Source organism: Anolis carolinensis, chromosome 4 (assembly GCF_035594765.1).
Source record: "Anolis carolinensis isolate JA03-04 chromosome 4, rAnoCar3.1.pri, whole genome shotgun sequence".
In the NCBI taxonomy this organism is placed as follows: Eukaryota; Metazoa; Chordata; class Lepidosauria; order Squamata; family Dactyloidae; genus Anolis; species Anolis carolinensis.
In genome coordinates, this window is record NC_085844.1 from 129790281 (window position 1) to 129813684 (window position 23404).

Below are 23404 nucleotides of genomic sequence, written 5' to 3' on the forward strand. Positions count from 1 at the left end.
TAAAACCAGGTTGGTGTTACAAAGGTCATAGGTCTTCACTGGAATACTTACAAAGGGAAACCCAGCCTGTGCACTAATTAGTTGAAGAAAAAAAAGTGGTGATGTTCAAATGATGAGACAATATTGTGAAAAGTATCAGTAGTCATTCATAGTCTTTGAACTGTTTAAATATGGTTAACAATTGCAGAACCAGTAATGGTCTGTAGTGACTGCAAAAATAATTCCTGAAATGACTGTTGACCTTCTTTCTAAAAGGTGGAAGCTATCCTTTTCCTGCTTCTCTGAAATGAAGTTAAAAACCTGCATCACCATTTTTTCAGAACAAGGTGGAAGATAGAAAAAAATACATAGAAGTACAGTAGAGTCTCACTTATCAAACACTCGCTTATCCAACGTTCTGGATTATCCAACACATTTTTGTAGTCAATGTTTTCAATATATCGTGATATTTTGGTGCTAAATTCGTAAATACAGTAATTACTACATAGCATTACTGCGTATTGAACTACTTTTTCTGTCAAATTTGTTGTATAACATGATGTTTTGGTGCATAATTTGTAAAATCATAACCTAATTTGATGTTTAATAGGCTTTTCCTTATTCTCTCCTTATTATCCAACATATTCACTTATCCAATGTTCTGCCGTCCCGTTTATGTTGGATAAGTGAGACTCTACTGTATATACAATACTGTTATTTTGTTATTGTAGACAAGGTGAATCAGTTCACTTTCACAGTAGTCTGGGAAGCAGACAATGGCAGGTTATTTAGCTGCTTGACAACACATAATATACGAGTAGCAGCTTTCCTATGTTTGTAAAGCTCCTTATATTTTTAGCACTAACTTGATTCTGCTTTCTACACCAACTCATATTGGAGCATCTCAGTCTATCTCCCCCAAAATGTTCACCCTGGCTCCGGCCCTCCTACTTTTAAAGATATGATTGAACAGCATGAAAGCTAGGATCCTAAAGCAACACGCTGCTGGTCTGCTCATAATGTGAGCAGTGTTATTTTCTCACCATTTACACAGGGCAGTGGCAATAGAAGGACAAGGTTGCCACCTTTGACCCTCCAGCTACCAGACATAGGCTGTTTGTAGCTGCCAGTCTTTTCCTTTCATCTATTCCAGCAGTTCTCAACCTGTGGGTCCATAGATGTTTTGGCCTTCAACTCCCAGAAATCCTAAAAGCTGGTAAACTGGCTGGGATTTCTGGGAGTTGTAGGCCAAAACACCTGGGGACCCACAGGTTAAGAATCACTGACCTATTTCATTATTGTTGCCTACACCCCTAACAATTCTTTATATGCCAGCTGAGATACAGCATCTCAGCTACATATAAACTTAATCCTTTCCTATCATTACAGTGAAATATATTCTGTTCCCTTTGCCCAATATTTTGTTAAGTTATTGGGATGATAGTGTACCAAGATGTACTCTGAAACAATTTACGGGTGCAGGAGCCCACTTCTTGGTCTTTTTCCGTGCCAGTCCATCTGAGAATGCTTTCAGATACTTGTTTTCTACAGCAGTTTTTGAACCTTGGCAGATGACAGGCACATTCACCTTTCAACAGAGGAACTTCCCAAAGTCTCTTATCAGCGCCAATCACTGTTTGTTAAAATATATTAGAAGGACCAGTAGAGGGAATACTGCAGCAACAATTGAACATAATCTTCAATTGTGTGTCTAACACATTGTGAATTGTCTCACCTCTGAGATACTGTGGCATGTGGCTACTACTACACATCAGCTCTAGTTATGGTTATCATGATTTTCTATGGGCAAACAGATGAAGTGGTTCATGGCACATGTTCTGTATCTCAAAAAATAAAGCTGGAGAAAATTGTGTGCCAAAAGAAAAATCACGCGTAGTTCACACTTGACCAGTCCACACACTGTCTTGCCAAAGAAAATATATGCCATGCAGATGAACAGCAAATAACAGGAACTTTACTCTTTAAAATGCAGAGCAACATATATACATTTGTTGTGGCTGATAGGAGAGATAACACCAAGAGTGATCCTTTGTTGAGGCCGAAAAGTACAGTTTTATTTTCAGCTGAGACCTTGGCGTGGAATTTCCTCCAAAAGCAAACAGAGTGAGGATAAAGGCATTGACTTTCCCTTTTATACATCTTCAAATACAGGCAAACAAAGAAACATGCTCCTACATACATCTTGTCATCAGTTATGTCACTTCACATGTCTACATACATGGGCATATATATGCATGTCTCAGCATTTTCCTTTCTAAGCACTCTAAAAGCAGCTTGCAGGAAGTTACAGATAACTAGGGTTCAGCTATAGACATTGATCAAGGGGCCTGGTTTTGACCTGTCAGGGAAGAGAAGTCCACTCTCCCTGCATTAGCTGTACCAGGGACCATCTCACACTGTAATATATAGATAACAGGCCTCCCTTCTCCTCCCTGTCCTACCAGCTTGTGCATTTACACAAACCCCTTGCAACTTCTTTGTGCCTGCGTCTGAGTGCCTGGTACAAAGAGAGTCTGATTTTTCTATATTTCAGTGTGCTTATTACATACAATATATGTGAATATCTATTTTCCAATACTTCCTCATCACATTCATATGAGCAGATGCATCAACTCACACAATGTCCTTTTAAGAGAGATTCAAATAGTCCTTTAGATGTCCATACAAAATGTCTATTTCCAGCAGCCTAGGAACAAAAACTTTAGAAAACCGAGCTCCTGCAGAAACCTGTAACTGTATCCAAAACTCCCAGGCTAAGTTGGCCCAGCCAATCAGCTTGCTGCTTTGCAGTTTTCCTGTTCACACACACACCAACTCATTTTTACATGCTGTAATAATAAACCAATGCCATTTTAGGAATCAGAAGATCAAATATACCCAGGAAGAGGTCTGAGGCCCAACTTGCTAGAGTTATCAATACAAACAGAAGCATACTCAGATGAGAGGTGTACCCCAAGACCCCTTGCTTTTCTGGCATGTACTCAGCTTACTGGCCACAAGAGAGTTTTGACATTTGTTCAGATCGGCTAAAACTCAAGATTCGCCTTGTGGGAATATTTGCTATATAAGTCTCAGATGACTGTTTTTCCAGAGACACTTGTGGGAAGCCATGGCACCTGAGCCTTTGATATAATTGAACCAAGTACAGTAGAGTCTCACTTATCCAACACTCGCTTATCCAACATTCTGGATTATCCAACGCTTTTTTGTAGTCAGTATTTTCAATACATCATGATATTTTGGTGCCAAGTTCGTAAATACAGTAATTTCTACTGTGAATTGAACTACTTTTTCTATCAAATTTGTGGTATAACATGATTTTTTGGTGCTTAATTTGTAAAAGCATAACCTAATTTGATGTTTAATAGGCTTTTTCTTAATCCCTCCTTATTATCCAACATATTCGCTTATCCAACGTTCTGCCTGCCCGTTTATGTTGGATAAGTGAGACTCTACTGTATGTTGAAATGGTGGCATAAGGAACCCTGCTGAGGATTATTTGAGAACTCCTGTAAGGAATATTGCTGTAACCAAGGTTTATGGCATATTAAATATAGGAGCTCATCCCAATCTTTGATTATTCTTTTTTTATTTCCAAAGATGTAAATATGAAAACTGCCACAGGAATGGCAAAGATAAACATATCCTTTGAGAATGGGATTGATCCAATAGGGATTGGTCCAGCAAAATGCCCCATTGTTTTTACAATGCTTTTAATGTTAGGCACTTTGAGTCTCCTTATGGAGAGAAAAAGCGGGATGTGCAAATAATAATAATAATAATAATAATAATAATAATAATAATAATAATAATAATAATAAGATGTGTGTGTGCCACAAGGTCACAGACAATTTCACGTTTATATACATGTACAAATCATTAACTCCATATTTGTAAAAAAAAAAAATCACGAGAGGAAAATATAATAGTGGAAGAAACCCTCCACTCATAGCACAGTTCCCATAATTTCCATCAAAGCTTTACAAGTGCCTTTATTCAACCATTCAATTATATGATGTGTTCCCTTTTTTGTCCTATAGCCCTGACAGTGGTCCCACCTTTGGGATATTTTGAAAACAACAATAAAGATTTGGCAACCAACCATTTGGCAAATATTGTCTGCTGATAGTATGTTAAAACTATAACAGTCTGGTTTGTTATCCAAAGGCTCCAGAGGTGGTATGCGTACTTAACAAGCTCATATTTTAAAATGTGACAACAAAAACTGATACTGCTATAAAACCAGAACTCCAAATGAAGAGCTCTATAATCTTAAAATCAAGTGCTGAAAAGTTTTCTTGCTATTGAAAATATATCAGTTTGGTATACATATATCAGGGTTTTTTTTTACTTTATTCTGTTGTTCAAAATGACACTTCCTCTTTGTAATTTTGTACTCATAAGTTCTTATATCTGTTTGGTTAGGAACAGCAAAAAAAAAACTTACATTGGACTGAAAGTGAACTAGCTAAGGGAAACCGCAAGGTTTAGTGATGGAACTTCTTGATTTGGAGTACTAGGAACTATGCATGACTATTGCTCTCTATTTTCTTTGCAATCACCAACTTGTTTTCCTTTGTAAAATCATATGGATTAGAAATGTACACATAACTAGATACTGAAACAATTTTGAAACATGCTGAGTGAGCTGCAGCTGGTTTTAAATGAGCCCACTCATACACATTCCTTGACCCTTTGTGGAAGGAGTTGGTACAACTGCCGTCATTAAGGACGTAAGACATACTCCTTGACATAATTAACAATTTAAATCAACAGACGCCAAAGAGCTTTTACAGCAAGTTCCCAAACTTCATTTGTGCTGAGCAAATGGTTCAGCCAATTCAAGCTGGACATGCTGTGTCCAGATCCAAAATCTTGGGTGGGTATAGATTAGTACCTTAGTGTGATTCCCAGAGAGCACTTATCATTGCTTTGGTGACCCTTCATCATTCGCCAACACTGCTTCTCCTCATCTTCATATTGTGCAGTGTGTCTAGGGATGGTGCGCCTGAGATTTGGGGCTAGCTTGTCGACACAGGATGAATCATAAAGTCCTACCATTGCAAGGGTTATCCAATTGGACATTCTAATATAGATAGATAAACAGAGAGACAGATGATTGAAAAGTGGAATCCTAGAGTTGGAAGAGACTCCAGAGACAGTCCAGCCAACCCTCTAAAATGGATGGATGGATGAATAGATAGATGATTAAATCATGGGATCCTAAAGTTGGAAGAAACCCAAGAGGCACCCAGTCCAACCCTCTATGATAGAGAGATAGACAGATGATTGAATAATGGGATCCTAGAGCTGGAAGACAGAGATGAAGAATTTAATGAACTGAAAATAGGAAAGGCAAGGCTGGTTTAAATTATTTCTGAGGACCCATGCATTGTTGTTTAGCTCTCTTCCTGTGACATAAAGAAACGTGTATGATTCTCCATCATTTTATTCCCCCAAGAACCTTATGAAGCAGAAAGTGAGTATCCAATCAATGTTTATCCTGAGATTTTTGGTTGAATAAGGATTTGAATTCCACTTTCCATATTTAAAACTGATTAGTGTCTACTATACCACAGTGAGCATTAAATACACATTAAAGATTTTAAAGCTGGGTAACTACACTACCTGCCTGTCAGTGCAAACATATCTATATAAATAAAAATGTAATGTCCATTCGTTAGGGACATCATATCTCCCAACTATTCCACCAATGGCTTTGAAATTTGGATACAACATAGCATTTGACATGGCGAGTGTTTTAAGCCTACTCTCACAAACCTAACACACCTGAGAAAGGTAAAAACAAACCCAAAAGCAACAGCTAATCAGTCACCTCCACCCTTAGCTACTGTGCTAACAGACGACTCCTCCCCTTAGCAACGGCCAAGCACTCCTCTCCTCCCTTAGCAACCATTGTAACAGATGGCCCCTAACCTTAGCAACAGCTAAGTAGTTTCCACCCTTTAGCAAATGGTGCGGGTGGGGCTGAACAGTGCATGGAGAACTGATTCCTCAAGTCTTTTTTTTCCCTCATGAAGACCTTCAGCCTCTTACGTGGAAAAAGAAAGCGAAAAGGAATAGGAAGAGGCCTGAGGCTGCTAGGAATGGTGGTAGTTGAAGTCCAAGATACCTGGAGGGAGGGCCCAAGTTGGACCAGGCCTGTAAGAGAGAGCGCTCTGATCATGCCCAGAGGCAGCCTGGTTCCCACCCCTTTTCCTCCCTCCTTGGATGTTGCCCAGGGAACGCCTGGATGTTTTACCTAACCAGACTGGGCCACAGTAATGCATGTACCGCTAGTACAAGATAAATGTATATAATTGAGAGTGGATGTTGCAATCAAAAACTGGAGAGCAACCAATGAAACAAAAAGAAAAAAGATGTATCTCAGGATGCTGAAAAGTTAGTCCTCCTTTCGCTCAAAGACTATCTTAACATCTTAGGATGTATCTTTTCTCACTATTTTCTTCATTGCATACTGCTTGGTATAATGCATAACAATATGTAAATGAGTCTTTGATTTCAAGTGTTTTTAAAATTTATGCAACAGATTTAACTGGTAAGCGATTAAAAACAGTCAAGGATTCAATTGTATCACCAGGAGACAAAGCTTGAAATTTGAATCCCCCAGAATTTTGCAGAATCCCTATAGCATGGGGGAATCCTTATCCTTTGGCGCTTCTGGGTGGTTGGGAGCATCTGAAGACGGACTGCAACCTATGGATTTTGGGGTCACGCCTGATGCAAGATTCAGAACATCTAAAGGTAATGGTAAAATAAAAGTGGAAGATTTTTCTGCAGTCATATTTTGCAGCAGGTGAAGGTAACGGAGCGGAATTGCAGACGGTGTCTGGGACAGTATCTCAGCCGCCATTTTCAGGGATTCAGAGGCAACCTTTTCACCTTCAGCAGCTATTACCTAAAATGAAAGGCCCTTTAAGGATATTTCCACAACAGACTCGTCAGTAATGTTGACACATTGCTTCTCCTCAGCTAAAAGCACAATTCAAATGGACTCTGCTCTTTATAAAATTTAGTTGAAGTCTCCATCTTTAAATGTCCTTTGCAAGATTCACTTTGTCAATTTTGACCCTTTAGTTTGTCTTAGCTCTATTTCCGTCCAAATAAGACAATCATGCATAGAAGCCAGTAATTTCCCCTATAGGTGAAGAGGAAGAAATAGCATAGCTTGGTTGAGCAGGAAAATAACAAGGCTTGATCCTAGAAATAAGTTTTTGATGAAAGGCACAGTGGTCCAAAGAAGCCTGAATGGCAATTGACCAGTCTACACTACCTACTCTAGTGCTAACATTTCTTTTGATGGAAAATCAATATAACTGCACATCCTATGTGGATGAGAAGAACATACAAAAAAGGTAAGAATGCAGCAGTTTGCTAAATGTCATCAGCGTGATTTGTAAAATGTAAATGGGAAAATCTCAACAATGGGCTCGTATAACAAATAAACTGTCAGATTTCTGCTACATAGAATCCTTTCCAGGAGGCTTAATTTTGAGCTTCAGGTCCCAAAATCAATTGTTTTTTTATCCCCACCCCTGTTTTTTTTTAAAACCAATTATTTAAATCATAGTAACTAATACTGGAGTTAGTAATAAGAACTAAAGCACCAGTAATATGCATTTAAACCGATGGCATATTCCCATACAATATGAGATGTAGGGAATTACCTTTCTAACACACTTTTCCCACAACTCGTTCTACGATTTGGAACGTGCTTTGGCAGAGCTTTTCATTTTATTAGAGAAGCATCCGAGGCTAAATCTCTTTTCTTCATTCGGTCAGTCGTTTCCAACTCTTCGTGACCTCATGGACCAGTCTGCGCCAGAGCTCCCTATCCGAGGCTGGATCTAACTGCCCTATATTCCAGGATCTGATACCAGACTATCTGTTTTGAACTGGGTTATAATCTGGGATAATCAGATAATCTTGGATCAGATTCTGGGTTATAGGGTTATGTAGAAAGGCCCTGAGATGCATGAAGAAACTTCTTTGCCAAACCTTCAATGGAATATCCCCAGTACAGCTCTGTGTGGCCAAACAGCCCTTTGTCACCGTTTGGACTGGAGGGTGAATAAGGCAGATGGGCTCTGCAAATGCTTCTGTTTGTATGGGGAAAGGAATTAAACAACCTGTCATGATGGCAGAGGTAGCAGCAGGGGAAAGGGCGAATCTTGGAGTGCTAGGTTGGAGAATCAATAAAGCATACCAGAAGTTGCTTGTTTCCAAACATACATCGGGGGGGGGGGGTGTCAAAATAAGATCAAAATAATGTGATTTGATTCAAATAAAATGAAGGAAAGCCATCTCTCCCCTTCCTTAGGGTCTAGTTAAAAAAAATCCTAAGCAATATCGTGCTATTGGCTTACTCTCACTGTAGCTTGTCTTTGGGCTTCTGCTTGTGCGGTCAATGATTCCCGAAGCTCGGCTGGCAGCTGTATGTCTTTGCTGAAATAGAAATGGACATCCGTAAGGCTGAGGCTACTGTTTCAAATTGGAAACAATTCTCTAGTTCAGGAATAGACTTTGGGCTACAGCAGAAGGAAAAAAAATAAGCTGACTAATAGAAAATTTGGAATATTTGACCTACCATTATCCTACTGTTATCTCTCACTATTCATAGCAACAAGATCTACAGAGACGTGTGTGTTGCCAGTGACAATGTGCACTACCTCCACATCAGCTTTGTTCCTTCCTATTCCGGGAAGGCAATTTGAAGTGATTGCAGGAATTTCCAAAAGTACTTTCATGGGGGAGTATAGGTGAAAATACTTTATATGATTGCTCCTCTTGGTAGCTTTTTTGTGGTAGCAACAAGAGAAAACAAGAAGAGAGCATTTAGCAGCTCCCGAAAACCAGTGTTTTAGTGCTGTACCTCTTAACTAATGGGAAGATACCACACTGCACCATGTAACTGGATTTAGGGTTGTCAATGGTGACATGGTATAAGAGCAGAAGAAATTGTACAAACTCAGTGAATTCCTTTTCAAGGCAAAGACCAGCCACAGTGGCTTTTGCTGCATAAATGAAAATGATAGCCAACAAGATATCAAAGACCTTTCAGCTAAAAATAATACACAAGAATAAATAACAGAGAAAGTAATTAAATAAGCTCACGTTAACTAAAATAGTCAAGATGTTTGGCCAAAAAACACATACTAAGTAGTACTAAAACAGAAATAGCATACAATGAACCCTGTTGGGGTTTGGCTCTGTGACTTTGACATGTGCGCAAAATTTGTTCTTGCCGTTTCTACCGTGTCTTTCATGTCTTCCATTTATTTGGAAGTATGTAACAGAAAGCCCCCCTCCCCACATAAAACTCAGCTTGACACAAAAGCCTGCTTTCTTGTGGAGCCAAAATTTCATGCATGTAAGCTTTTTATCTTTCTTTAACACAAAACATTCAAAAACAACCTTCCAAAAATAGATCGGGCCCTGCAACGGAAGCTGAAAACAAAACGGGACAATCTTTACCCGAATGCACACCACTACCATGACCCCAGCCCCATAAATACCAAAATCCGGGATCTCAAGTCTCATTATATAAAATGGAATAATAAAATAGTGCTTCCTACATAAAATTGCAAATGCTATTGTTTTTTGCTGTGGGTGACAACTCGTGGCTGCAGAAGACCAACAGTGCAACCACCTTTGATATATGGTAAGATACAGAGGGGAAAATCAGGGTAATGTTGCTGCTGCACATTACCAAAACATACATACCTGCTATGTAAACATTTCAATAAAAAGATAACAATTTAAAAGATGAAGGATTGTGAAAGGTTAAATGGGGCAACAGATTGAAGTCAAAACATCTGAAAAGCCACATTCTCCTATTCCTTGCTTAAAATAACATCTTTTCCTCTTCTGTCATTTTGCTACCTTTGTTTCTACAAATCATACATTCCATACCTACATTTCTGTGCGCTCCACTTTGATCCCCCACTGACAGGTGATGGCATCCACAGCCACCTGTAAAAAAGAGTGGTTTGTCAATAGTAGTAGCCTTATGTGGTAGTAGCCTTAAGGCAGGGTGCCCAAGCTTTTTAAGCTGAGGGCCAGTTCACGGTCCTTCAGCCTTTTGGGGGGCCAGACTATAGTTTGAAAAAAATAAATAAGCGCATTCCTATGCATACTGCATATGCCTTATTTGTAGTTCAGAAAAACCATAAAAGAACCATCTATATATATAAAAGAGTAATGAAATTTCGGCCTAGGACAAAACAACAAAACTACACATCCCAGAAACACTAAACTTGGCAGCACAACCCCTCATCCATGCCTCTACGTTCATACAATAAAAAGAAAAGAAAAATAAAGTCCTAATTAGAGGGAGAGGAATAATTGTTTTTATCTCATTGCTGCCAGTTAGAAGGCTAAGCTCCGCCCACTTGGTCTCCTAGCAACCCACTCAGCCCAGGGGACAGGCAGAGTTAGGCCTCACTTAGGCCTCTTCCACACTGCCTATAAAATACAGATTATCTGATTTTAACTGGATTATATGGCAGTGTAGACTCAAGGCCCTTCCACACAGTTATATAACCCATTTATAATGGACTTAATTTGAGGGGAAAACCTTTACCCTTTACCTTAACTACCACCAATTCCTCAATACTTTATTTCCCATACCACCATACTTCACCACAGCAACGCGTGGCCGGGCACAGCTAGTACACTATATAAAACAAATAATTTTAACCAACGTAAATATACCAATCTCAATGGGAAGTGTGCACTTACTTTTGGCTGAGAGAGTCAATTAGGATTGTTGTTGTGTGCTTTCAAGTCATTTCAGACAGTGGCATATGCTGCCTCAGAGTTTGGTGAACTCTCCTTCTCTGGAGGTTTTTCAGCAGAGGCAGCATGGCCATCTGTTGGGAGGACTTTAATTGTGGCCAGAAAAGGGAGGGAAGAAGGAAGGCCTGGAGAGGCAGAGCCGGTGGAAATTTGAAAAGGGACCGCAATTGGCCTCTGGGCTAAACTTTGGACATGTCTGCCTTAAGGGACTTAAAAAACACCAGTGTCCCAAATGTTTTGAGGCCCCTTCTACACTGCCATATAATCCAAATTATCAAATCAGATAATCCACATTATCTGCTTTGAACTGGAGTATATGAGTACACTGCCATATAATCCAGTTCAAAGTGGAGAATCTGGATTTTATATGGCAGCGTAAAAGGGCCCTTAGAAACTACTCAAATTGAGATTGATGCCTCCTAGGCATCTTCAAAGACTTCCGTTTCTTTAAAGATCTAAAAAAGAGGAGTGGACAATTCTCCTTCAGTTGTTTTTGACCAACATGTCCTATCATTCCTAAATAGCATAGGAATGCAGGGAGCTACAGTTTACGGAGGGGCACAGTTGCTTGCCCTTGGTGTGGAAGAAAAACTTTTAGTGGTTAAAAGGTAAAGATTTCCCTTGACACTAAGTCTAGTCATGTTCAACTCAAGATTGGTGCTCATCTCCATTTCTAAGTCAAACAGCCGGCGTTGTCCATAGATGCCTCCAAGGTCATGTGGCCAGCATGGGCGCTGTTACCTTCCCGCAGAAGCGATACCTATTGATCTATTCACATTTGCATGTTTTAGAACTGCTAGTTTGGTAGAAGCTGGGGCTAACAGTGGGAGCTCACCCTGCTCCCTGGATTTTATACCACTAACCTTTCGGTCAGCAAGTTCAGCAGCTCAACGGTTTAACCCACTGTGCCACCTGGGGCTCCTAGCGTTCCCTTACATCCCCATATTATGGCTGTATTTTAATTGTATGTCTGCAGTGATCCAAAATGATGTGCTATGAATATGTGATCTCCATTTGTGACACTACTGTGTGCAATGCTATACAGTTTCCTTCATTGTGAATGCTGTTGTCAAGTGTAGTGCGTAGGGTAGGATCACAGACTAAAAAATGGGGTGGGGATGGATTCCTTGTTCTCTCGGATAGATTTATTAGCTTTGGTATAACCTAGAGACCTTGTAGCAGCCTGTCATTCAAAAAAAATTAACTCACTGGTACATCATAGAAAATTATCTTGCATTGAATCGGAATATTGATGAAGCCCATTCATGGACTGACAGTAGTGTGATGAAGTTCCAGCCCTTTTGGCTATCTTTGTAGCTAGATAACTACTTCCTATGTTTATAGAGCCATTGTGTTCAAGAAAGTAAAGTGAGAAGCTATAATGGCCCTAAATGACTGAGAAGGACACAGAATTTTACTTTTTATATTGTTATGTATGTTTATGAAAAAGAGCAAGATGTAATGCAACTGAGTCCAACTCAATGGAGGAATTACATATCCCGGCTTGTTTTCTCATGATATGAAGATAACTACCTGTTGACTTATTTGAATTACTCTTAAAGGCCTAGGAACAGGACAGCCTATTTCTTCTGATAGGTCCTAAGATATTTTATATTTCCACTTAACAGATACTAGGGATAAAGAAGGGGAGCCCTTGATGGTGCAGTGGGTTAAACCACTGAGCTGTTGAACTTGCTGACCGAAAGGTTGCCAAGTTCAAATCCGAGGAGCGGGGTGAGCGCCCGCTGTTAGCCCCAGCTTCTTCCAACCTAGCAGTTCGAAAGCATGCAAATGTGAGTAGATCTGTAGGGACCATAAGCCAGAAAATTGTAAACTTTTGCCTAAAATAGCTTTGCTTCTGCATATATCATAAAGCCTTTATATAGACAATATAAGCACTTTGTATGAACCAAAAGTAGTATGTGCAACACAGGGCTTGTGCCCCTCCCTTCTTGTGGGCTGGTGCCTTTCTTCAGGAAGTTCCAGAGAGAGAAGAAAGCTCAGAGTAAACAAGTTAGGTCATTGGTATCACTTGTGCCAAGTAGGTGTGGAAGGTTGGGAAGATCCTCAGCCATTGGTCAATTCTAGATAAGCCGAGATATAAATTACTTGTTTGCTACACATATGCTGCAATGGCCATTTGCATGGTACAGACCCACAAAATGTGGGTACCTACGGCTGTTTTGCCTTATCATCAGCTGTGATACTAATAAAAGGCTTGTTTTATTGCTCTCCTGGAATTCTCTCCTTTACTCCCCCTCCGGGCTAGTCTCCAACAGATCAATAGGAACCACTCAGGTGGGAAGGTAACAGCTCTCCATGCAGTCATGCTCTTTGGCTTAGAAATGGAGATGAGCACCAACCCCCAGAGTTGGACACGACTGGACTTAACATCAGGGGAAACCTTTACCTTAGGGATAAAGAATGAGCTTCTCAAAGGTATCTGGTTAGTGATTGTTGGAAAAGAAATACTGTTTGAAATGTCTCTTGATCTGATTTACCAAGGTAGTTCTTCTGAGTTTCTGGATTGTGAAACTACGTGCAAGAAAAATAAATTATCCAATGACAAGGCACCAATGGTTACAATACATTAGTGCTGCTTCTAGAAGTCAGTGAGAAGTCCTGTCATTCTGTGCAATGCCATGTAGAACCATAGCAAAATCCCAAACCTGCCCACCTTTATCTCCTGGCTGATGCACTTTCTTTCCATCAGGATGTCTGTGAGAGAGCGATGTGCCAGAAAACGCTTTGCAATGGTCTGTACTAGTAGCCGGACCGCATTAGAGAGATTGGCCAGGGTGGTCACAAATAGTGTAGCATTCTCCGTGCGATAGTAGCAGATGGTATCTATTTCTAGACTCACCATGTCCTTGGTTATGACCTAGGGCAAGAAAAAGGTATTGCAAGTGATCAGCTAACATAACGGGATGGGTAAGTGAGTGAGCAAATCATCCTGTCAGTGGGAAAACACTGGGAAATCTGGCATTGGCTATGGATTGGGTTGGGCAGCCTTCACGTAAAATATTAGAGTTGGTGTAATATAATGCACAGGAGAACAGTGCTCATTCTAACAGGAGACAAAAGAAGAGTACATCAAGGTTCCTGACATAAAGGTCCCCAGATCTTGTTGGATGTTGGACTCCGGAAGCCTCAACCCACATAGCTAATGGTGAGTGATTCTCTGGAACCCGAAGGTTGGGAATCACTGGATAAACCATTCTTAACAGCTGTATAATGTTCAAAGTACAACACACATGTGATCTGAGTCCACAATAGTTTGTAAAGTAGGTCAGTATCATTGTTGTTATTGTTATGTACTTCCCACTTACAGTGGTCCTGTCCTAGGGAATTTTTTTTGGTAAGATTTATTTACTAGTCTGATTTGTCCTATGTTACCTAGTGGGTTTCCATGGCGGAGTGAGTATTTGAACCCTGGTCCAATGCACAAGTCAGTCTGCCACATTGGCTTCTACACCCCACTGTCTCTTATTATGTCCACAATAATTAATTTATTTATTTACTATATTTATATCCCACCCTTCTCACCCTGAAGGGGACTCAGAGCGGCTTACAAATAATATTTACATACAGTGTATTATATCATTAGCACAGCACAACACTAGCACTATATACCAGCATATTGCACCACACCAATATACTGCTATATTACCAGTAATATTACATGTAATAAATAATATATAATTAATATTATTACTATATATACTCAAGTATAAGCCTAGTTTTTCAGCCCTTTTTTAGGACTGAAAAAAACCTTGTTTTTTTAAAATTTGTTTTTATTAATTTATCAATCCAAATGTACAAGCTCACATTTTCCTCATTCTACAATATCTCAAACACATCACGTTGCATACAATCCGACAACAAAACAAAAAAAATCAAGAACATCCCAAAGCATATAACCTCCTTGGCTTATACTCGGGTGAGGGTCCTGGTGGGCTTATATTCAGGTTGGCATATACTCGAGTATATATGGTATATTTATTATTTTTCTCTATTATTATTGGTATTTTAACATTTATGATTTTACTCTATTAATTATTATTATTACTACTACATTTATAATTTTACTCTATTATTGTTGTTACTTTTACATTTATTTTACTCTATTTTTATTATTATTAATTCATTTATTATTTTACCCTATTTATTATTACATTTATTATTTTACTGCATTTATTATTATTATTACATTTATTATTTCACTCTTATTATTAAAAGGATACATAAGCACATTTACATTGAAGAAGATGAAAATAATGATTTAATCAGAGTTGAACAGTCATATCTTAAATTACAGTTTGATGTAAAGATTCAAAAACATTTAAACTACTGATGCCTCAATTAATGTAATTTTATTGGTATCTCGGCTTATACTGGAGTCAATGTTTTCCCAGGTTTTTTGGTGAAATTAGGTGCCTCGGCTTATATTCGGGTTGGCTTATACTCGAGTATATACGGTATATTGTATTATTATTCATATTATATTGCATTACATTATATTTTTATCAATATTATATGTATATACAATATACTAGCTGTGCCCAGCCACGCGTTGCTGTGGCGAAGTATGGTGGTATGGGAAATAAATTATTGAGGAATTGGTGGTAGTTAAGGTAAAGGGTAAAGGTGTGGAGTCCAGATAATCCAGTTAAAGCAGATAATATAAGATTATAAATGGGTTATATAGCTGTGTGGAAGGGCCTTGAGTCTACACTGCCATCTAATCCAGTTAAAATCTGATAATCTGTATTTTATAGGCAGTGTGGAAGAGGCCTAAGTGAGGCCTAACTTTGCCCATCCCCTGGGTGAGTGGGTTGCTAGGAGACCAAGTGGGCGGAGCTTAGCCTTCTAACTGGCAGCAATTGGATAAAAACAATTATTCCTCTCCCTCTAATTAGGACTTTATTTTTCTTTTCTTTTTGTTGTATCAACCTAGAGGTGTGGATGATGGGTTGTGTTGTCAATTTTCGAGGTTGTGGGGTGTTTAGTTTTGTTCTTTTGGCGGTCACCAGGATTCCATCACTCTTTTATATATATAGATTATTGTTTATTATTGAGGAATGGGGTGAGACTAAGGCTCCTTCCACACTGCCCCTATCTCCCATGATCTGATCCCAGATTATTTTTTATCCCAGATTATCTGGCAGTGGAGACTCATATAATCCAGTTTATCTGGGATCCAATCCTGGGATACAGGGAAGTGTAGAAGAGGCCTAAGACACTGCAGGTTGTGCAAAACTATGTCGTGCACTCATAGTTGAATTGAGGTTTGACTCATAAACTTTCAGTTCTTAGGAATTAAGAATCTCAAGTTAAGTTTTATGTGTGCATACCTTGTAAGAACTGCCTCTGATTTCCAGATAATGTGTGCAGTTGACACCTGCCAAAGGCATCAGAGAGGAACAAATGGGGAGAACACAATCGGATTTGCTTACCTCATAGAAAGGGATCTCTAAGGTTTTAAGGCGAAGGTCTATTTTGTAGTAGGTGTCCAGACAGGGAAGGAGGAAGAACAAGCCTGATAGGTAGAAGGAAACAGCAACACTTATTTACTGGATGTTGTGAAGAAAAGTCAGATTTCTGAGGGTCAAACAACACAGTACATTAAGCAGGTACAGTAGAGTCTCACTTATCCAAGCTAAACGGGGCAGCAGAAGCTTGGATAAGCAAATATCTTGGATAATAAGGAGGGATTAAGGAAAAGCCTTTTAAACATCAAATTAGGTTATGATTTTACAAATTAAGCACCAAAACATCATGTTATACAACAAATTTGACATAAAAAGTAGTTCAATACGCAGTAATTTTATGTTGTAATTACTGTATTTATGAATTTAGCACCAAAATATCATGATATATTGAAAACATTGACTACAAAAAATGGCTTGGATAATCCAGAGGCTTGGATAAGCGAGGCTTGGATAAGTGAGACTCTACTGTATAATGCAGTTTCATATCTCAGCCCTCTCTTCTATAGCTTCGCTCATTGTTTCCTGCTTTTCTCAGTTCATCAGGTGTATGGAGAGATCTTTGAACTGGATGTGTGGACAGTCCAACAAAAGTGGGAAAAAATGTGACCAAATTTCCTTTCTCATTCACCTAATTGTCCTTTTAATTACTATGGAAAGGGAAATTTTATTGACATAGTAATTTGTCCTGGGCTAATGAATGATAACTGAGCCAACCAAGTTCAAAAATATGCAAATGTGAGTAGATCAATAGGTACCGCTCCGGCGGTCCATGCAGTCATGCCAGCCACATGATCTTGGAGGTGTCTACGGACAACGCCGGCTCCTCGGCTTAGAAATGGAGATGAGCACCAACCCCCAGAGTCGGACACGACTGGACTTAACGTCAGGGGAAAACTTTACCTTTACCTAATGAATGATATCGTAAGTACAACTATACAGAATGCTCTGTAGTGGTTTGAGTTTTCGATTATGAAGTTGGAGACCTGGGTTTGAATCACTGCGCAGCCACTGAAACTCGCTGGTTGGCTTTGGGAAAGTCATGATCTCTCAGCTTCATAGGAAGGCAAAGGAAACCCCCCTAGGAACAAATCTGGCTAAGAAAACCCCATAGTAGGTTTCTCTTAGGGTTGCCATAGATCAGAAATGACTAGAAGGCACACAGCAATATTAACTGAATAGATGGATGATGCCACATCAGAAAACAGGTATCGAGCATGAAAAGACGATGTCATTTCTGAAACTTCTGATATTGCTTTATTGCTTTGTTTATCAGCTGTATTTCATTGTATCTGGGAGAAAAAGAAAAAAAGAAAAGGGGCAAAAGTGGGGGTGACTGCCTCATACAACTCCCACTGTATGTCCCTTGTATAGCAGCCAGTTTTTTTCCATCCATAAGGGAATAGCCTCTTTCCCCAAAAAAACCAATTTATATAAAATGGGATGGGTGGATGCTTGTGTACACTGAACAGAACATCATATTTAGAGCAAACTGGAGGATGTCACAAGAGAAATCGTTGCTCTGTACTTACCAGGTCCTTTGGGCCTTCCCTGAAGAATGCGTCCAAACCGAAACAAAATGGCTCTCTCGTACTCCCGTACAATCTATATATACAAATGTCAATGTTTATTTATATGTATGTTTAATCCACAAAGGCTTCTACATGTGTTGTTGAAGGCTTTCATGGTCGGGATCACAGGGTTGTTGTATGTTTTCCGGGCTGTATGGCCATATTCCAGAAGTATTCTCTCCATTCTCAGAGGTTGTGAGGTACATAGATGTTGGTGAAACGTCAGGAGAGAATACTTCTGGAACATGGCCATACAGCCCGGAAAACATACAACAACTCAGCTTTTACATGGTCTGATGGATCTGGACCAGTCTTGGAACACATACCCATCATGATCCAACTTAAAACAATTGAGGAATTTGGGCGGACTGAGAGAAGATGATGAGTAGTCATAGAGCTGTGTGAATCCTATCAACAATGGATCTGCCCCAAATTTGGTTCATATAAAGTTCATGATCTATCTTAAAATTCTGGAAAGGTTTGGGGAAGGGCCTGATAGAGTATAATGGGAGTTGCAGTCCATCTACATCAGTGGTTCTCAACCTGGGGTCCCCAGATGTTTTTGGCCTTCAACTCCCAGAAATCCTAACAGTTGGTAAACTGGCTGGGATTTCTGGGAGTTGTAGACCAAAAACATCTGGGGACCCCATTGAGAACCACTGATCTACATCCAGAAAGCAGCATTGTAACCACTTATGATGGATCTGACACCAACTTGGTACACATACTCTTCTGTTCTATATACGATCCTCAAATTTAGTGGCAATTGAATATGGCCTCCATATTGACAATGGGCCACTACTTTTCACCACACATGATGACAGAAGATTGGCTTAAAAGGAACACAACAGGCTACATGACACACATATATCTCTCTTCTATGAATCAGTGTTTGTTGCCTAAAGTAGCCACCTAATGGTAGGACTGGCCTTGATTTGCTTTGTTAAAATTGAGAAGTACATAGATCAAAGCCTGTCCTTCCTTGGGGACATGTAAACAGAATCCAACATTTTTATAATAGTAGACATTCCTATCTTCAAAATGGGCACATAGGTATTAGCATGAGACATGATTCATTAAACCTACAAAGCTCATGATCTACTGCAGGCAAGGGAATTGGGTAGATTTGTAGATGTTGTTGAACTGTGACTCCTATGGACTCACCATTTGTTATGATGGCCAGCGCTGCTAGGAATGGCAGTCCAACAACATCTGCTATGTTGTATACTTTTGACCCTGTGTTCGACTATATCTAGAATGTATGGAACTACGCTTGAAATATTGGCATCACCAAAGCATAGATCCTGCACATGCTTCTTTCTAGGAACAGCCTTACCTTCATGCAGAACCAGATGGAGATGGGAAATGTGGCCATGATAAAAAGGAGAGAAAGGAGGACAAGAATCCACTCACATACTCCTAAGCCTGCGGACTTCAAACCTAAAAAGAAAGAGCAAAGGATTCTTAAATGACACCGGTCTCTTCCAGATTTAAACCTACTTGCATTACTGAAAAGGAAAAGAGAAAAGGTGATGCCTGAAATGGGGGAAAGAAGTAGAGTATTTCAAAAGCAAGGTTGAAAACGAAATATGTTCAAGTCTCAAGTTTCCATAGATCAAAACAGAGATCCACGTTTCTGTTCTAAGTACTGGAAACAATCACATAGGATGTACTCCAGACCTTCGTGGAGCATCCTATATTTGGAACCTAATGAACTAAACATTCCTTGCTAATGAAGTTCGCAAAAGCCTGCTTATTCCAGCATTAAATCCTCATGTCTCCTTACCTTCCTCTACCTTCTCACTTTCGAGTAAGGCCATCACTTCTGTTTCCTCCTCAAATGAGACCACATCATCCACATCTACCACAGTGGAAGTATGGACTTGGTTGTCTCCTTCAAGGGTGCTCCTGGTCTCCTTCATAGCTTTCCTCTCATTAGATCTCTGCCTCTCTTTGCTAGTTTTTCGCCTGCGTTCCACTGCTTCTTTCTTGCCTTTTGGAACTGAAGGCTCTCTGGTTCGCCCATGGGGCTCCCTAGAATTGCTCAGAGGTTTCTTTTCTGCCTTCATTTTGTGAAGCTAGTGTTAAAAATACCTCTATGTCAGAATGGGAGAAGTTGTGCTGCCTGGCAATTTATGCTGTCCAAAAGGGAGGGATAGAGGGAGTGACCAGAAGAGAATCTGTGTCTGCTTACATTGAGCTATTGGGACAGTGATGATCTGTTAATCAGATATGGTAACAACAACAACAACAAAACCCAGTGCTCATGCATCTTACACATTAATGCATACATTCACAAACTTAAATTTAGTTCATTAAGAAATTAATTGATTACTTTTCATTTGTGATCAGGCTTTCACTTTCTCCCCATTAGTTCGTTTGGCAGCTGCAGAGTACATTGACACAGCATCTTTAATGTACAGTAGAGTCTCACTCATCGAAGCTAAACGGGCCGGCAGAACCTTGGATAAGTGAATATCTTGGATAATAAAGAGGGATTAAGGAAAATCCTATTAAACATCAAACTAGGTTATGATTTTACAAATTAAGCACCAAAACATCATGTTATACAACAAATTTGATAGAAAAAGTAGTTCAATACGCAGTAATGTTATGTTGTAATTACTGTATTTACGAATTTAGCACCAAAATATCATGATATATTGAAAACATTGACTACAAAAATACCTTGGATAATCCAGAACCTTGGATAAGCGAGTCTTGGATAAGTGAGACTCTACTGTAGTTGCTCAATTAAAAAACTTGCTTATTTTGAATTATAATTCACTTCACTTCACTTTATTTCTTAATTAGTCACTCTCCACCAGAGTGCTCTGAGCGACTTACAATTTAAAATATCATTCCACAATATAAAAGCATTCAACATAAAAACATTCAACAGTGACTATTTGGCAAATTAGATCTGATTTACTTAAATGCACAACCAAACAGCCAAGTCTTGAGCGCTTTTCCAAAAGGTCGCAACTCCGACATTGCTCTAACATATGGAGGCAATGAGTTCCACAGAACTGGAGCATAGGTCAAAAAGGCTCTACGCCTTATAGCTTCCAGGTGTACCTCCCTAGGGCCCGGTACGTATAGGAGATTTTCCTGGGAGGATCGAGGTGACCACTGATGGAAAAAAAGAATGAGGCGGTCCCTAAGATATAAGGGTCCTTGGCCATTTCAAGCTCTAAATGTCAGGATCAGTATCTTGTAAGAGATCCGATGTTCTATTGGTAGCCAATGCAGTTGTTTCAGAATCAGTGTAATATGGGATCTTATAGATGATCCCACTAGCAGCCTGGCCGCCGCATTTTGGACCATTCGGATCTTCTGGTTTTTTGTTTTCGGAAGGCCAGCATATAAGGCGTTACAATAATCCATCCTAGTGGTGACTGTTGCATGGATTACCGTTGCCAATGCTTCTTTCGAAAGGTAGGAGGCCAATTTCCTTGCCTGGCGAAGATGAAAAAAGGCCTGCTTACTTATGGCAGTGATCTGGGCCTCCATTGTCAGCGATGAGGCAACCAATTCTTTCACCTGGTTAGACAACACCTGAGGATGAGTTTACATGAATGTGGTATCCCGGCTCCACTTTCAAGTATCCTTGCCCTGGTTTCAGTGCTTGTTTTAATCCAAAATAAAATCAGTTTGGAAAGCAACATTGGACCTGCATTATGTAGCCATAAGTAGTCAGCTTCCTGACAGGCCGGCTGCAATTTGAGGCTGCCTTCCTAACTGGTGAGACAGCTCAATCTTCTTCTTGAGCTGCAACTCCCATCATCCCCAGCCTGTCAAGCAAAGAGGTAAGGATGTTGGGGAATGCAGCCTGGCATGTAGGCTGGTTTGGAGGAAAACCGTGTCTTTAGTTGTGGGTGGGAATTCTGTGGGGGACTTCAACTCCATGGTTCCCAGATACAACAATATTTTACGGTAGATCATGAAGGGCATGTGTACTAAGTGTGGTCCAGATCCATTATAGATGGGATTCATATGGCAGCACGGATGTGGGTGACCTACAACTCACACATCTTCTGCCAGGCCCCCCAAAACCCACCAGTATTTAAAGTTGATCACGATGGGCCTGTGTCCCAAGTTTGGTTCAATTACTATACTCGAGTATAAGCCGACCTGAATATAAGCCGAGGCACCTAATTTTACCACAAAAACTGGGAAAACTTATTGACTCGAGTATAAGATGAGGGTGGGAAATGCAAAGGGTCAATTTCAAAAATAAAATAGATATTAATAAAATTGCATCATTTGAGGAATCAGTAGGTTAAATGTTTTTGAATATTTATATAAAACTGTAAGATAATAATGTAGCGGAACCTTTGTGCTACAGTCCTTGCGAGCGCAGTGGGAGGAATTGAAGACGGACAACTGGAGTCTTTCCAAGAAAAACAGTTTATTGGCAAGCGGCCGCTGGGGTTCCCCCTAGCACAACACGGTGCTTCCCAAAGGGAGAACCCCCAGCGGTGGGCTGAGTAAATATTTATACACATTACAGGGTTCGGGTTATGCCCGCCCACAAGCAAATTCATTGGCTTAGAGTTGTGACGCGGCTCGACTTGCATCCAATCAGCGCTGACCAGCGGCCCGGGCGCACTCTTTCTGTGTCGTGTTCACAATCACTCAGAGCGCCTGCGTGCGCACGCGCAGTTTGTTTATCTTTGGCTTTCATTTCTTCAGAAACACGTGATTTCCCAGAAATCACATGTTTCTGTGAGCTTATGCACCCGGGTCGCTAGCCGTCGCCATCTCTGCCCATATATGGCATTTCCTGGGGTTCTTTAACCTCCCGCCTCACTCCCCCATTTTCTTTTTGCGAAGCGCGTGTACAAAAGCTGAAGCAAAACATTATGGTTCCATCCAATCCCGCTTGGCTTGGAGTATGGCTATCTTTTCTCCAGGTAAAGATTGTGTGACACACCTAGTACACATTTGCATCATTATTGGAGTGCAGCACATAACTATGAGAACAATGAACAATCCTAAAATCCCTACCAACAATATGTCCTTCAACCATTCTACTGAGGGTAACCAGCTAGTCACCCAGGAGAAGGGAGACCAACCTCCTACCTCCTGGACATTATTGTAAATTAACTTTTGCAATGACTCGATGTCATCTTCAATAGTACTATTCAAGTTATGAAATTTCACTACACAACGCCCTCTAACCATGGCGCATAAACCCCCCCTGGCCGCCAGTAGGTAGTCAAGGGCCAGCTTATGCTGCAGGGCCATCTGGCTGATTTCTTCTACTTCAGACTGGATTTCCCGGAAAATTTTACCAGTGGCATTTATGGACTTTTCAAGACGGCAGGTCAGGCCTAGAACACTTCTACGATTAGCCTGGGCTACAATCCCTGGGTAGGCACCCAGGGTCAATAAGCCAGTGACCAAGCCTCCTCCTACACAAGAAGCTTCTGAGCCTGACAAAGCCTTATTAATGATTACTTCATCTATACATTCTGGTCCCAGAGGATCAGTTTGGATTATGTCTCGCTTACGTCTAAGTCG

At 40.1% G+C, this 23404-nt stretch overlaps 1 protein-coding gene across 1 annotated transcript; it reads right to left on the reverse strand.

Moving 5' to 3' along the window:
* Positions 1-1934: 1934 nt before the first annotated feature.
* On the reverse strand, positions 1935-20158 carry nphs2 (NPHS2 stomatin family member, podocin). The gene is made up of 8 exons (XM_003225458.4): positions 19665-20158; positions 19215-19318; positions 17840-17912; positions 16275-16357; positions 13496-13699; positions 9938-9993; positions 8388-8466; positions 1935-6919 (listed from the first exon to the last, which is right to left on the reverse strand). The coding sequence occupies exons 1-8, from the start codon at positions 19945-19947 to the stop codon at positions 6647-6649; spliced, it is 1155 nt and encodes a 384-aa protein (XP_003225506.2). The 5' UTR covers positions 19948-20158; the 3' UTR covers positions 1935-6646.
* Between the last annotated feature and the right edge of the window lie 3246 nt (positions 20159-23404).